A 14,511-nucleotide genomic window follows, 5' to 3' on the forward strand; every position below is an offset into this window, starting at 1 on the left:
TTCTCCGTAGATTCGTCTGAGCTTCTGCCAGGCACCAGCACACATTTATGTGCAAATAAAGCACTCTTCAAAAAATTTTCACCTACCCACCAACACTTTACCCCCACACTCTACTCCCATCCTGACAGCCTGAGATCAGAACCTCATCGCGAAAGAGATCATGGGCAGAAACTGATGACCTAATGATGTGAAACTGTGTTCCCAATGGCATTATATATTAGCAGAGCAACAAGTAGCCTCACAGGATTACCCATTAAAATTCATACATCAAAGGCTGAAGGTTTTACAAGCACACGTGTGGTCAAAAAAATACTTATTGAAAAGATCAGTATGGAACTGGTGTCATTTTCTGCTACCAGTCAGACATTAAACAATGATTGCAGGACTGGTAAACGGCCTGATTGTCAAGGAACACTTTACAGAAAGAGTGACAAACAGTTAGTCTTCTGAATAGGAAAGTGGAGGAAAAAATTCTGGAGTCATTCAAGGAGCATTCAAATGCTGCGATGAAGGGTATTATTGGCTCCAGGGAAGGATAAACTGGATGGGTTGAATGGCCTCCCTTATCTGTATTTTGTCACTATTTAACTGGGCATAATCTGAGAATCAGCAAAAAATGGCGCAGTCGGATGGAGATTATATGAGGAGTGTCTGGTCTGCAGCACAGGAACTCTAGCTAATATAATCCTTTAAAGCTTGTGGAAAGGCAAATTAAATTGGTACTATTCTGCAATATATTCACTGGCGCATCACAATTGAGCTTAAAATATAAAGACTATCTTGTACAAGAGATCTATGATTTGGCAGATTAGCACATTAAGCTATACTCTCCAGAAGGACCCAAGTTTCAGCCTATTCTATGCTGAGTGTATCGATCTCAGGTGGTTACAGTTGTCCTCAGTACCTCGGGATTAGGGAGGGGAAGATTCAAGCACAGCTCCAACCTGTGATTACTACCCAGCAATTCCCACTGAAAAATGGTCACTGCGTGCAATATTGGACTTGATGCTCTAATCGACATGGATTGCTGGCACTCAGTGTCTGAGCTAAAACAAGAATAATGGACACATGAGCAATGGATGGAAGGACTCCTGGGGACTATGAAATCATACTCTAGCCTGAGGTATTGCCTTGGTGTGTGGAGAAAAATATATCATTTAGTTTGGAGAATAAAAGAGAAGTAAAAAAAAAGCTTTTACCCTTAAACAGCTCTGTCTGCACTGTTATTCAATAACAACTACTTCAATTGTTCCACCATTCGTGGTTTTGCCTTCAGTCAATGCCCTAAGTTCTGGAATTCTCACTTGAAATCTCTACACCTTCTTTAAGATGCTCCTTAAAAGCTACCTCTTTGACTAAGCTTTTGGTCATCAGCACTAATATCTCATGTGGCTTGGTGTTGAATTTTGTTTGACAATGTTTCTGTGTAGCACCTTGGGGTGTTTTACTAGGTTCAATATATAAATACAAGTTGTTGTTCACTACCCTAACATTTTAAATAACATGCAGTTTACAAAGACTGGCACATGCCCACTCAGAAAATAATCCAAATCAATGCTTCCATTATCCAGAATTCTCCTGCTGTTAGCTATAGCACACTTCACCACATCATTATTAGGCAAAGACACATCTTTCAATAGTAAGTTCCTCAAACCTTTAGCAATGCTGATCTAACAGAACATGATCAGGGTTGGCTAAGATCACCATTCCTCATCATTCAATCACATTCTCCTCCTCCAGTATTCACACAGCATCTGAGATCTTAAAATGAATTGCATGGCAGAAAAAGGTAAGGAATAATCCCAGCATTTCTCATCAGCTGGAAAATGAAGTGAATAATCTCTGCAATCGCTAACAAAAACAAGTATTGCAGGGAGAATGCAAACAGGTGTTTTTATTATCCAGTCTATATTTGTATTATTAGGCTGGATTTGGAAAGAATTCTGTGTTTTGTTTGTTCTTTCCACATGGCTTATCTTCACGGAATGAGGTGGACATATCAATTTCTTTCATTCAGGCAGAAATTCAATTAGTTTAAAATCGTATTCACATTGGAACTGCGATAACAACTATGAACATGGGTGCAGAGAAACTCATTGTCTCATAAATTACCCCTGAGGATCTGAGTGAAGGAAGAGGGATAGAGCATGGCCAAATCAACAATAATTTGTTGTGAAATTGATGGCAACAGCAAATGCCTGAGCTAACAAGAGATAACAAGACTTCAGCATCATTTTTAATAATACCTTCCCAATCAAGTGAGTGCAGCACAGTGCTAACAGCAATATAAATAACATTAGGTGAATCAAACCAGTTGACCCCAGGATATTAGCACCATTGTAAATAATATTCTCCCATCAAACGGGTGACACAGCAGGTTAACATCTGAAACATGGGTTCAGATCCAATCCAGACTAATGGGATGCTCTTACTTCCTCCCCTGTCTGTCAGGGACCAACATGAAATAAGTATGAGCAATCTTAAACTAATTCCTGGTAGACATGACATAGCCTAACATGCTTCGACTTCAGCACAAATTGGAAATTAAGAAGCCATAAGAACAGCTGCTATGGGAAATGGAAAAAATTAATCACACTGAAGGATTAGACTACTGGGTTGGGTTTAAAAAAGTATAAAGTTGTAGCACTAAGTACATTGAGCTTTGCTCCGCATACACATTATGACTTAGCCCACTGTGGGCCACGCACCATCGACCTCACCGTGGACCAGAAGTCACTTATCCTAACATGAACTATATACAACTTAGCCTCATCATGGACTTTGCCCAACAGATTTCATCTCGAAGGAGAAAGTTAATCACATATAAACATTTGACATGGTAAAGTTTCATATATTTTGCCTGAAATCATGGATTATCAAACAACCCTTCATAATCTGACCAGTTGCTTTCCAGGGTTTGTAAAAGCATTTGAATCTTCTTGTTTTATCTACCATGTGTGTCTATCTTTAAAATCTTCCTTATCTAGCTCTTCTAAAAAGGAGCATTAACCAGAGGTCTACTCCATAAATCCATGAAATAGGGATGGTGTGGGTGGGGGAAGGGGATGGGATTTCTACTAATTTTTGAATTTAGCAGAAAGATAAGTTCAGTTCTTTGACTCTTGCTTCATAATTTCAGAACATCCTGGGCATTACCATTGATCAGACACTGAAATGGACAAGCCATATAAATACTGTGGCTACTAGAGCAGGTCAGAGATTGGGAACTCTGCGCTGAGTAACTCACCTCCTGACTCCCCAAAGCCTGTCCACCATATACAAGGCACAAGTCAGGAGTGTGATGGAATACTCTCCACTTGCCTGGATGAGAGCAGTTCCAACAACACTCAAGAAGCTCAACAGCATCCAAGACAAACCAGGGCACTTGATCGGCACCCCATCCAACACCTTCAACATTCACTCCCTCCACCACTGATGCGCAATGGCAGCAGTGTGTCCCATCTACAAGACACACTGCAGCAACTCACCACGTCTCCTTTGACAGCACCTTCCAAACCTGCAAGCTGTTACACCTAGAAGGACAAGGGCAGCAGATGTGTGGGAACACCACCATCTGCAAGTTCCCCTCCAAGCCATACACCATCCTGACTTGGAAATATATCGCCGTTCCTTCACTGTCACTGGGTCAAAATCCTGGAACTCCCTCCCTAACAGCACTGTGGGTGTACCTATACCATATGGACTGCAGTAGTTGAAGAAGATGGCTCACCACCACCTTCTCAAGGGCAATTAGAAATGGGCAATAAATGCTGGCCTTGCCAGTGACACTCATGTGCTATGAACGAAAAAAAAAATTCCAGTCTGAGTCCAGGAGCTATCCTAGTCGCTCCTCTCTGAATTTTTTTCCCAACGTTGACTTGTCCAGTTCCAGAATGAGAATGCTGCAACATATTGGGGTGGGGGTGGGGGAGGAAGGACAGGGGTGGGTTAAATGCATTTGCCTGGTGATGTGATATAGTAACCATGGTCTCCTGAAGCTTGCTTGACTGCTTTGAGTTTGGGAAGACATTTCTGTAGATTTTCCTGAGACTGGCCAGTTCTTCTTTGCCTCTCGCAGGAGCTAGCTTGAATAGCACAAGTTATTCCACACCCCACAAGGAAACTATAGACTGGTGAGTTTCAATTCCCCTGTGGGTAAATTTTGGATCGCCTTTTTAAAGATAAGATCATGGAGCATCTCGATAGAAATGAAATCATAAGTTATCCCCTAGATGGGTTCATCAAGGGGAGATCTTGCCCAGCTAATTTACTGGATTTTTTGACAGGTGTTTAATAGGGTAAGGCAATGGATGAATGCACTTGGATTTCAGTAAGGCCTCTGATACAGGAAGGTGGTAGACTGCAACGCTCAACAGGAGAACCTCCAGGAGGAGTTGAATGTTCTTGAGAATTGGGCAGAGTGATGGCAGATGAAATTCAGTGTACAGAAATCTACAACAGATCCAGTTGCCACATACCATGTATCAAATTACTCACACTGTATCCTAAAATGTTATTTTCTGAAAGAAATCTATCGAATTTCAGTTTAAATGAATCAATACTGTTTCCAATGTCTCCCTAGGCAGCTGGCTCCATTGACTGACCACTCACTCTCTGAAATATTTGACTTTACCCCCCTTCAAGTGCAGGCCACATCCTCTGGTTCTACTGTTTCGGACAAAGTGAAACAGCTTGTCATGGTCGACATCATCTATGTCCTTTAGAATCCTAAGAATAGAAATCATATCACCTCTCAACGTTAGCTTCTCCAGTGAGAATGTGGATTATTTACATAATTGCCCCTCATAACAATATCCCTCCATCCCCTCAAACCTTCCCGTTAATCTCTTCTGTATCCTGTCATTAGCTTCAATATCCTTTCTGTACTGTGATGAGCAGAACTGTACACAATATTCTAAATGCAATCACACATATATGAAGTTACAAGATTACCTCACTATTTCTAATCCCAACAAGTATTGATCCAGTTAATCCAAAAAGATATCAACTGACCCTGAATTAAATACATTTTCTGTTAGTTTTCTCCACACATCCTGTATTTTCTGAAAACAAATCTTTTAATCTTGCTTGATGCTTGTGAATTTTGTGTCTTCAACTTCCATGCTTCTTTACCTCATTGATAGTTTTAATTAATCTAAAACTTGTGCTGGTCCCACCCAGGTTTTTTTGCAGTCAAATTAAGTTCAGTTGTCTGCGTTTGTCTGAGTCTTTTTTCATAACATAGCCGTCTTCATAAAAAAAGGTGACCATAATGTTTGTTCTGTGAATAATAGTATGTTGCAGCAAAGTACCAAGTCTGGAAAAATTATGACCTGACTTTAAAATTAAACAATGCTTAGATAGCAAAAATTCTTAATGGAATCAATCATTAGTCAGACGAATGTGGTTTTTACCCACATCACTCCTAATAAAGGATGACTGGGCTACAGGACCAAATTAATTCTTCAAACACAACATTAATAGGATGCACATTAGCTGGAATCCACTGCTTGAAAAATTTGTTTCACTTTAAATTGGGTATGTATAGACATGGCGATAGGTTATGGGTGTCACAGCTTCATAGAAAGCTGCAGGGGGGGAAAAAGAGAAAATTACTTTGGGAAAACCCTTCAGTAGAAATTTAATCAATCCAGAATCCTTCCCATGCATACTTTATACATTTAAAATAAAATAAGCATTACCTTCTTACTGCTGATTGTACAACATTTGACAGTAGAACATTTTAAATGCCTATGTGCCAGACCATGTATCCAGATGCATAACATTACAACATGGTACAATATGAGTGATAATATTATAGCCTGATACAATACGTATCATTTCAAATTTAATGAAAAACTCTTTTTAATTAAGATAAAAGAGATTTTAATTTTTTTCAGCATGATATATGGTGGTTTTTGAACATTTCAGGTTTTTGTTGGCTGCCAGTCCAGACCAATCGTAACTGTGCAGAAACTAAGTGACAATGACGCGAAGAGTATCACAAAAAAAATTAAAACATTGATGAAGTATGATAAAAAGGCAACAGAATTAAAATGAAAATTACTATAAGTAGGAAAGAAAATGAGAGAATGCAGATTTGAACTCTGCTAGCTCTAAGGATCTTACAAGATATGAGTTTGTACAGCCTTAGGCCAGTTTCTAATGTGTTTTAGCACACAGCACAATGGTGTGTTTATGGGCAATCTCACTTGGACCATTGACCTAGTTAGAGCTTATCTGCTGAAGAGGAGGCAATAAGCCCATAGTTGGCAGAAAATATTGCCATCGAGACCTGAGAAAGCAGGGTTGTGGCTGGAAGCAGATGCAGAGGGCTAAGCCAAGAGGCTGGAAGAGAAATGGTGGCAAGAACAGGCAAGGAAAATGACAGCTGGATGGAGGACAGAATGGCCAAATGGTTGTATCTGGGACTGGGGGTGTGCAGTAAGGCCAAAGGTGGCAGTAAAAAGCATAGCACCATATATTATCAGGAGGACTGAAAGCTACGTCTGATCCAGTAAATGTATCTTACAGCTTAAAAAGAACTCCATGATTTAATCGTTCTGTAAACACAGACAATGTGCACCATACTGTTAATATATTACTCATCATATTACTCCCATGGAGTTGCTCTCAGTGGGTGGAAAATGTCACAGGAAGTGTGAGGGGAACCTGTTCTAGAAAGTGTGAAATTTACAGAAAATGCATATGATAGATATTGAGAGATTTATTTTAGCATTCACAAGTTAAACAAGGTATTCCAAAATATTAAGAACCAGACAGGAAGTGCCATAGTGTACTCCCCTGCCCCATAAGCTGGATGGCTGAACCCGAGTTGTATTTAACATAGAACCTTTGTGTACATTTTATGATTTCACTTCCAACACATAACTTGCTTCATGGTATAATCAACATTAATGCAAGACAATACTGTTTTTTGTCACTGCAACTTTTAATAATATTAAGCATGAACCCTTCTTCTCATGACGCCCGTTTGAAAATTTGCCAGAATTGTAAACTGGATCACTAGTAATAATTCTCCAAGCTTTAACGCACTATTCATCAAACTTGGCTGAAAAATGATTATTTAGCATCACAATACTTCCCGGTATGTGACACACCCAAGATATAATCTAAGTGCTCAGTCAGCAGGCGCTACAGGGGAAGTAGTTAGGCTTACAGTGAGAAGCTGGATTTCTCTCAAACGAAACAAAGCCTAGCGTAAGCAGCAAGGCAGAACAAAAAAAACTATCAAATCTACTTGTGTTAAAAGGAGACATTTTTAAAACATTCCTCAATATACATGCCAGTACGAGTGCCTTAAATGTTGGAAACTTTTTCCTTGTGTTATTTAAACCCCAACATGAAGAATACAAGACAGAGTGGAGATATGGAGAATGAATGATGAACAAAAAGATAAAACTGAGGTGAGCAGTTGGAATGCAGAAAGGTCTGGAAAAATTGGACTTACAAAAGTTCCTTTATTGACTGTTTGGGTGGTCTTATCAGCATTTGAAAATGCTGGTCCTTTTGCGTCAGAATTTCCTTTCTGGCAATTACATCTGGTGCTCTGAATAGAAAAAAGATGTAATTAGTCAAATAAGGTCCAGCAGACTTGGCAATCACAAGAAATTATTTCAACATATTTTGGTACCATGCTTTCTATCCAACATGGTATCAGCCCTGTGCTCACTGACCTTCATTGACGCCTGGTCCCCAAATGCGTCAATTATAAAATTTTCATCCTCATGTTCAAAGGCATGAACCACAGAAAATCCAAACTTTCCACCTCATTTTATGATATTTACAGTTTGTTTTATTTATTAATAAACCAGTAACAAAAATATGTAATTTGGCAAATAGTGAGTAAATATTAGTGTAAACTTATTTAATTATATACTCATTAATGAAGCACTTATTGGAGAGAGATTCATATTCTGGAGATGTCACACCATGTTGTACATCCTGAGGCAAAGCAATTTCTTGCAGTAATGAGTTTCTGTCCTTATCACACTGTCCTTATTCTAATCAGGAACAGATGGAGTGTACACTAGTCAAAGAACACAGACAAATGTGTTCTTTCAGCAGCTGCTGGATGGCTCCATTTAGTGTCCTGGTCAGTGACAGATCCTCCAGTTTCCAGCTAGCTGAGGGAATTTGGTTGTAATTAAAGTGAAGGACTACACTATTCATAATTAATCTGCCACAAGAATGATTCTGATATTTTACGTGATACAGCATTCCCCCAACTAATCATCAATTGAAATTACTTAAATGTAAAATGGCATAAAAAAGAACAAAAACTATTGAAACACTAGGCAAAGAAATAAAACATATGGTTGCAAACAAGATTACAGACAAATTATTTCAAATGGAACAGCGAGAAATGAACTCCCATCCAAATTAATAACCTTCTGTGGTCTGCTAAAATGCTCAGCTTAAGAAACATAGGAAGTGGGTAAGGAGAAGCCAAAGAAGAGGGATGTAGAATGATATAAATAACAACACAGAAGGCAGCCATTTGGCTCACCATACCTGTGTTAGAGATAGAAAGACGACTTGGAAAAATTAGTGCTTTAAGTGAAACTATCTTTAACTGCATTTCCTGCCCTTTCCCTGTATCTTTAAATGTATGCTTCCTTTTCAAACATATCAAATACTCTTTTAAGCAACGTTATAGTTTCTTGTGTTAATAATTTGCAGCAAGGCATTTTATCGAACAGGCTTCTGAAAAAACTGTTCGAAATTTCCCTTTGTTTTTATTGATAATCCTGAGAATATTCTCCCTTGTTAGCAATTTGCCAAGTTGTGGAAATAATAATTCACTATTGACCCTCAAAATCTGTCCTAATCTAGAAATCCTCCATTTGTTTTCACCTAACTTATTCTGTCCCACTGAAATAAATCACAAATTTTCCAAGTCTTCCTTCATAACTTTAAACTCCTATTCCTGGCCTATTTCTAGTCAGCCTTTTCTAAAGTCATTCCATGGCTCTAACAACCTTCTGAGAATGGGGTGCCCAGAACTGCACACCCCACTCTAGTTGTGGCCGAACTACTATGTTGCACAAATTCCACATGAACTTCCTCACCTCTATCTAACTACAAGCATAGACATGAATACCTTTAATACAGAACAGCTGGGCAAATGGACCAACTGCACAAGACAGGAGGAATATGCACCCACAAAGAAATCCAGTAACTGTGGGGGAAAAAATTATAACAGTGGTGAGTACTGACAACACCACTGTCTTCTAGTATGGCCACATCGATCACAAAAGATTCTCCAGAGATCACTGTGTTGATCACTGAGTTCTCATGCAATAAGTTTAAATAGCCCTTTAAATAGTTGGTGTAAATTGTCATGCCCAGTAAAGACATATCATATTCCTACTTTTAAGATACAGTCATGCTGGGCCCTGACCTGCCAAGAACGAGGTCCATTAATTTTGTCATGAACATTGATTTTAAACTGTTATGGGAGTGAAGAAAGGACTTGTTAAACAGATCAGCCGTGGCTGGAAAAGACATTTGCATATTAACAGACAGTGTTTGGAAGGACAAAGTAGCCATTCCCTGACACATTCAACCCACAAGGGACTTTTGATCACCAGATGTTGAAGATGGAGGAGCTCGCATTCCAGGTTGACTGCTAAGATGGCCGAATACACAAACTGACATGGTCAAACCAGCTAGTCAAATGACTAACCTGCTGGGCAATTTGAGTTTTTTGAATTTGTACAAACAGTTTGGGGAGAAAGTTTGTTTGCTCCTGGACTGAGAAGATCTCTCTCCTATTTGCTCCCATCTCTTTCGCACAAGCCTCTGAATCCACTGAGAGAAAAGTGTCCTACAGCAAACAAGGTTCAAGAAGAACACTGGGCCCCAACGAAAAGCAAGATCTACCTACAATCAAAGACTCTACAGTGAACTTGAAGAATCGTAACAATTCTTCGGATATTGCCTCAAACCTTTCCACTTTATTTTTCTTCTGCTCTTTTCTGTCTCTATTTGCAAGTGTTTGTCATGCTAGCGTGGGGCGTGGTGTGTATCCGTAGGCATTAACCGAATTAATGATTAATAAATTTCAATTTTTCTCCTTAAACCTAAGAAAGCCTGTTTGTGCTGGTTTCTTTGTCTTATAATTGGAAAGCGGTGAACAAGGATTCACCAAGGGGGAGCTAAAAACACTGTGTTTAAAATTAAACCCCGTTATGGTAAGACCAGGTGAAGGCTGAAAGGGAACCCCAGACCTCTTTCTCACCTGGTCATAACATACGAAATATATTCAATGTGGGCTCTTTGAAATGGACATTTCCTTGAAAAAAAGTGGAGACTGTACTGCAAAGATGGCCACTGGTCAGATAACCTGGTCTGTGTGTTCAAACACGGTCTCAATATATCAAAAGGACAAAAGGATACATTCCAGACCAAGAGGTGTCGACTAACACCAATCTTGAAACCGTCAACAGACATTCCTGAATTGAATTGTTTTCTTCTGAGACAAAGAAGGTGTGAGGTAGCCACATCTTAACAGAGAGAGGGGGAGGGAGAGAGGGGGAGGGAGAGAGGGGGAGGGAGAGAGGGGGAGGGAGAGAGGGGGAGGGAGAGAGGGGGAGGGAGAGAGGGGGAGGGAGAGAGGGGGAGGGAGAGAGGGGGAGGGAGAGAGGGGGAGGGAGAGAGGGGGAGGGAGAGAGGGGGAGGGAGAGAGGGGGAGGGAGAGAGGGGGAGGGAGAGAGGGGGAGGGAGAGAGGGGGAGGGAGAGAGGGGGAGGGAGAGAGGGGGAGGGAGAGAGGGGGAGGGAGAGAGGGGGAGGGAGAGAGGGGGAGGGAGAGAGGGGGAGGGAGAGAGGGGGAGGGAGAGAGGGGGAGGGAGAGAGGGGGAGGGAGAGAGGGGGAGGGAGAGAGGGGAAGGAGAGAGGGGAAGGGCGGGCAGAAGGGCGAGAGGGGGAGGGAGTGGGAGGACAGCAACATCACAGAAAACAGTCCAGCCAGAGGCTATGGAAAGATACAGCCTAAACAAGCAGTCCTGCTACTGATGTTACACTTCAACCTGGTGCAGCAGCGAACTGAAACTGACTGCTATCTCCAGTCTGAAATCTTAACCATCAAAAATCTACAACATTTCAACAACTTCAAAAACTTCAAAACTATAAACACCCAGGCCTGCACTTTACAAGAGACTGTCCTACTTAAAAGATTCAACAGGTTTACTGTAAACCACGAACACCTATCACACCTTGAACTCTACAATCTATTTTCTCTTGAGAGTGCACGTGAGAGTGAATGAGTGAGTGGTGTTACAAACATTTCGGGGAATGAATATTCTTCAATAGTTAATCTTCTGTTTTTAACCTGTTTATTTGACCCTAAAACACACACACACAGGGACTAACTCATTATTTTGAACAAAATACAAGTCAGTTGGGAGGTGAACAGAGGAAACCACCCATAACGCTTACCACCTGCCCATAATGAAATAGAAAGGCATTACTTGTTTGTTTGTGTTCTGTTCAGCTAAGCACACCCAATGAATTATTTTGAAGTATTTTGTAGCCAAACATGGCAGTTGATTTGCATACAGCAAGGTCCCGCAACAAAAAGAGATAAATGAACAATTAATCTGTTTTTGGTGATTTTTGTTGAAGGTAAAATGTTGGCCAAGAGATTGACAGAACTTGCCTCATTTATTCAAATAATGCCACAGGATCTTTTAGGTCTGCATATTAACATTCGACCTGAAAGACGACATCTCTGTCAATGCAGCACTCCTTCAGTACAGCACTGAAGAGTCAGTCTGGATTAAATCCTACAATGGAGTACAGAAACATGATTGTCTGACTCAGAGGGAAGAACTCAGAGGGCGGCACAGTGGCGCAGTGGTTAGCACCGCAGCCTCACAGCTCCAGGGACCCGGGCTCGATTCTGGGTACTGCCTGTGCGGAGTTTGCAAGTTCTCCCTGTGACCGCGTGGGTTTTCGCTGGGTGCTCCGGTTTCCTCCCACAGTCAAAGACTTGCAGGTGATAGGTAAATTGGCCATTGTAAATTGCCCCTAGTGTAGGTAGGTGGTAGGGAATATGGGATTACTGTAGGGTTAGTATAATTGGGTGGTTGTTGGTCGGCACAGAGTCGGTGAGCCGAAGGGCCTGTTTCAGTGCTGTATCGCTAAATAAAATAAATAAAATAAAACTAGAGGAAGATGAACACAACAGAAAGCCAGTTACAGCCATTGTTCAAGGCCGAGAAAGAGATTCTGGCACCTGATGTCACTTTACATCATCTGACCTGCAATTAAGTTGCAGGGCTCAACATCATCAAATTCTCTTAATATCCGGTGACAGCTGCAAAACAACAGAAAACTGGAGTTCGCGGCTGGGACAGAATCTGCAAAGAGTGCGTGATTTCAAATCCCAAATTCTATCAGTATTTCTGCAAAGGCAAGCCATGTCATCCCCCACCCCCCCAATGGTACTTTCCCTAAGTCTATCAGCATGGCTATTGGAGGGGATCAGCTGGGGGCAAAGATGGTGTAGTGAAGAGTCAATGCCTTAGGTACAAGATAAACATTTGCTTTTGGGCCTTGAATCAGTATGACTGGATAACTAGCTATCCTGCTGATGGGAAATATTTATTCTTTTGCCGTCTCAAACTATTTCAAGGGATATTTGAGTGTCATTGTACAAACTATTTGGGATCATAAATAACAAAAGCAGGCAATAGGTGTGACTACTGAGCATTTTAACATTGTATTTTAATATCCATGATCGACTGATGTCCATTTGGGGCAACCTATTTGGAAACAGACACTGCTGCAGTTTGGAGTAACTGGTTTATTCTTCATGGGAGATTCAGAATTTTGCCAAAAGAAAGACAGATATATACCAAATGTGGGTATGCATGAATTATGTGCTAATGCAATTTATGGCTGGAGGAGTCAATTGCACAGCTGTGGCTTGGTTTGGGATTTAATTACTATGTAGGATTGCTATTTTCATTTACATACTGGATATTGGAATATTCAATTCACCATTATTTCTATATCAGATGCCATTTTCCAGCAGGAGAACCGACAGTTTAAAGCAAAGACCTAAAAGCATAAATGACAATGCAATATGTAAACAAAATAGGTTGATGAACATGGATCACTGCTGAACTTTAGATGACAGTGAAGCAGAAATCCATTGCCCCATCATGACAAAATGACTGACCAATTTACCCAAGTTCAACAAGGGCAAAGATGGCTTGCAGCAAGGGCAGTGGGAATCAACATCATTTTCACAACACTTGAGAAAGAAATAATAATACAGCAAGTACATTTCACCTTCAACATTTGGACAGCATTAACTTTCAGAACTAAGCACTTTCTTTGTACAATTTCCTAATTATAATTTTAGATGGCTGCTATTATTCAGCAGACAACATACTGACGTTCAGCTGATACACATTTACTGAAGGAAATACTTGCACATAAATGGTCACATCAGAAAGATTTAAAAGGTGATTTGCATAATGGAGTGAAGTGACTGTTGTGCTGGCCAACTCAAAAACCATTCTGCACTCATAACAAAAAGAGTAGCTAGTCCATACGTTCAATATTTGGTCATTAATGAATGCAATTCCAAATCACAACTTCCATTTTGAATTAAGTGTGAGCTGCAGAGGTAGAAGAATCCACATACAACCGCATTACAGACTCACATTAAGCAGTACGCCCTGTACACAATGACATCAATTTACAACAAGCACCAATTAGCTCACTATTTCCTTTGTATGCTTGTATATTATTTCTCAATTTCAGATAAGTTCTAAACAAGGTTTGCCATCCATTGAATACAAGACACCACATTTTGCTGTAGCAGGGCATAGTTACACTCATCCTTACAGATTTAGGTTTTTACATTTTTTGCGTCCAAATTACTGATGGTGTGAGCTGGTAATGATGCAGCGAGGGAAACCAGGCACCAGGGATCGGAGTCAACAGGGCAAGCAACTGTGCGTCGGTTTAACAGATTAGATTAAAGGATTGTGAAATAAACAGCACAAGAACGGAGAAGGAAATGTAAATTAGAGTGGGTGAATTCAATATCAAATCAGGTACAGAAAGAGAAATAAAGAGAGGGAAAGAAAGATTGGATTGAGAGAGAGAAAAAAAGGTGATAGAAAGGTAAAGTGAAAAAAAGTTATAATTTTGCATTTTAGAAATCTCCTAACAATTAAAACCAGAAGGAATGAGACTCCACACACTTAACAGTTAATTTTCAATGCCAGAGAGGTTGATTGGAAGTAATTAACACTTATCACCTTGTTAAGGGGGGGGGGGGGGCAGAAACAGGACTTCACTTTCTGAGTTTAATTTACCTCTACCGCTCAAATGCAGCAATGTCAGGTCAGTTCAATGGTGAGACCGATGGTGGAAGTGCTGTTTTTGTGAAGCTGAGGGTTGAGCACCACAATTCGGACAGCAACTTTGGGGCTTCTGCATTTAACCACACATCTGCCCCTCACCTGAAG

At 40.5% G+C, this 14,511-nt stretch overlaps 1 protein-coding gene across 8 annotated transcripts in view; it reads right to left on the reverse strand.

Moving 5' to 3' along the window:
- Positions 1-14,511, reverse strand: part of LOC137355388 (serine-rich coiled-coil domain-containing protein 2-like) — a 636,521-nt gene that overhangs the window by 98,570 nt on the left and 523,440 nt on the right. For all 8 annotated transcript variants that reach the window (XM_068020385.1, XM_068020383.1, XM_068020384.1 and 5 more), the window contains one exon: positions 7,472-7,570. In XM_068020385.1, coding sequence (XP_067876486.1) covers positions 7,472-7,570 — 99 coding nt within the window. The remainder of the gene's footprint in view (positions 1-7,471; positions 7,571-14,511) is intronic.

Source organism: Heterodontus francisci, chromosome 42 (genome assembly GCF_036365525.1).
Source record: "Heterodontus francisci isolate sHetFra1 chromosome 42, sHetFra1.hap1, whole genome shotgun sequence".
In the NCBI taxonomy this organism is placed as follows: Eukaryota; Metazoa; Chordata; class Chondrichthyes; order Heterodontiformes; family Heterodontidae; genus Heterodontus; species Heterodontus francisci.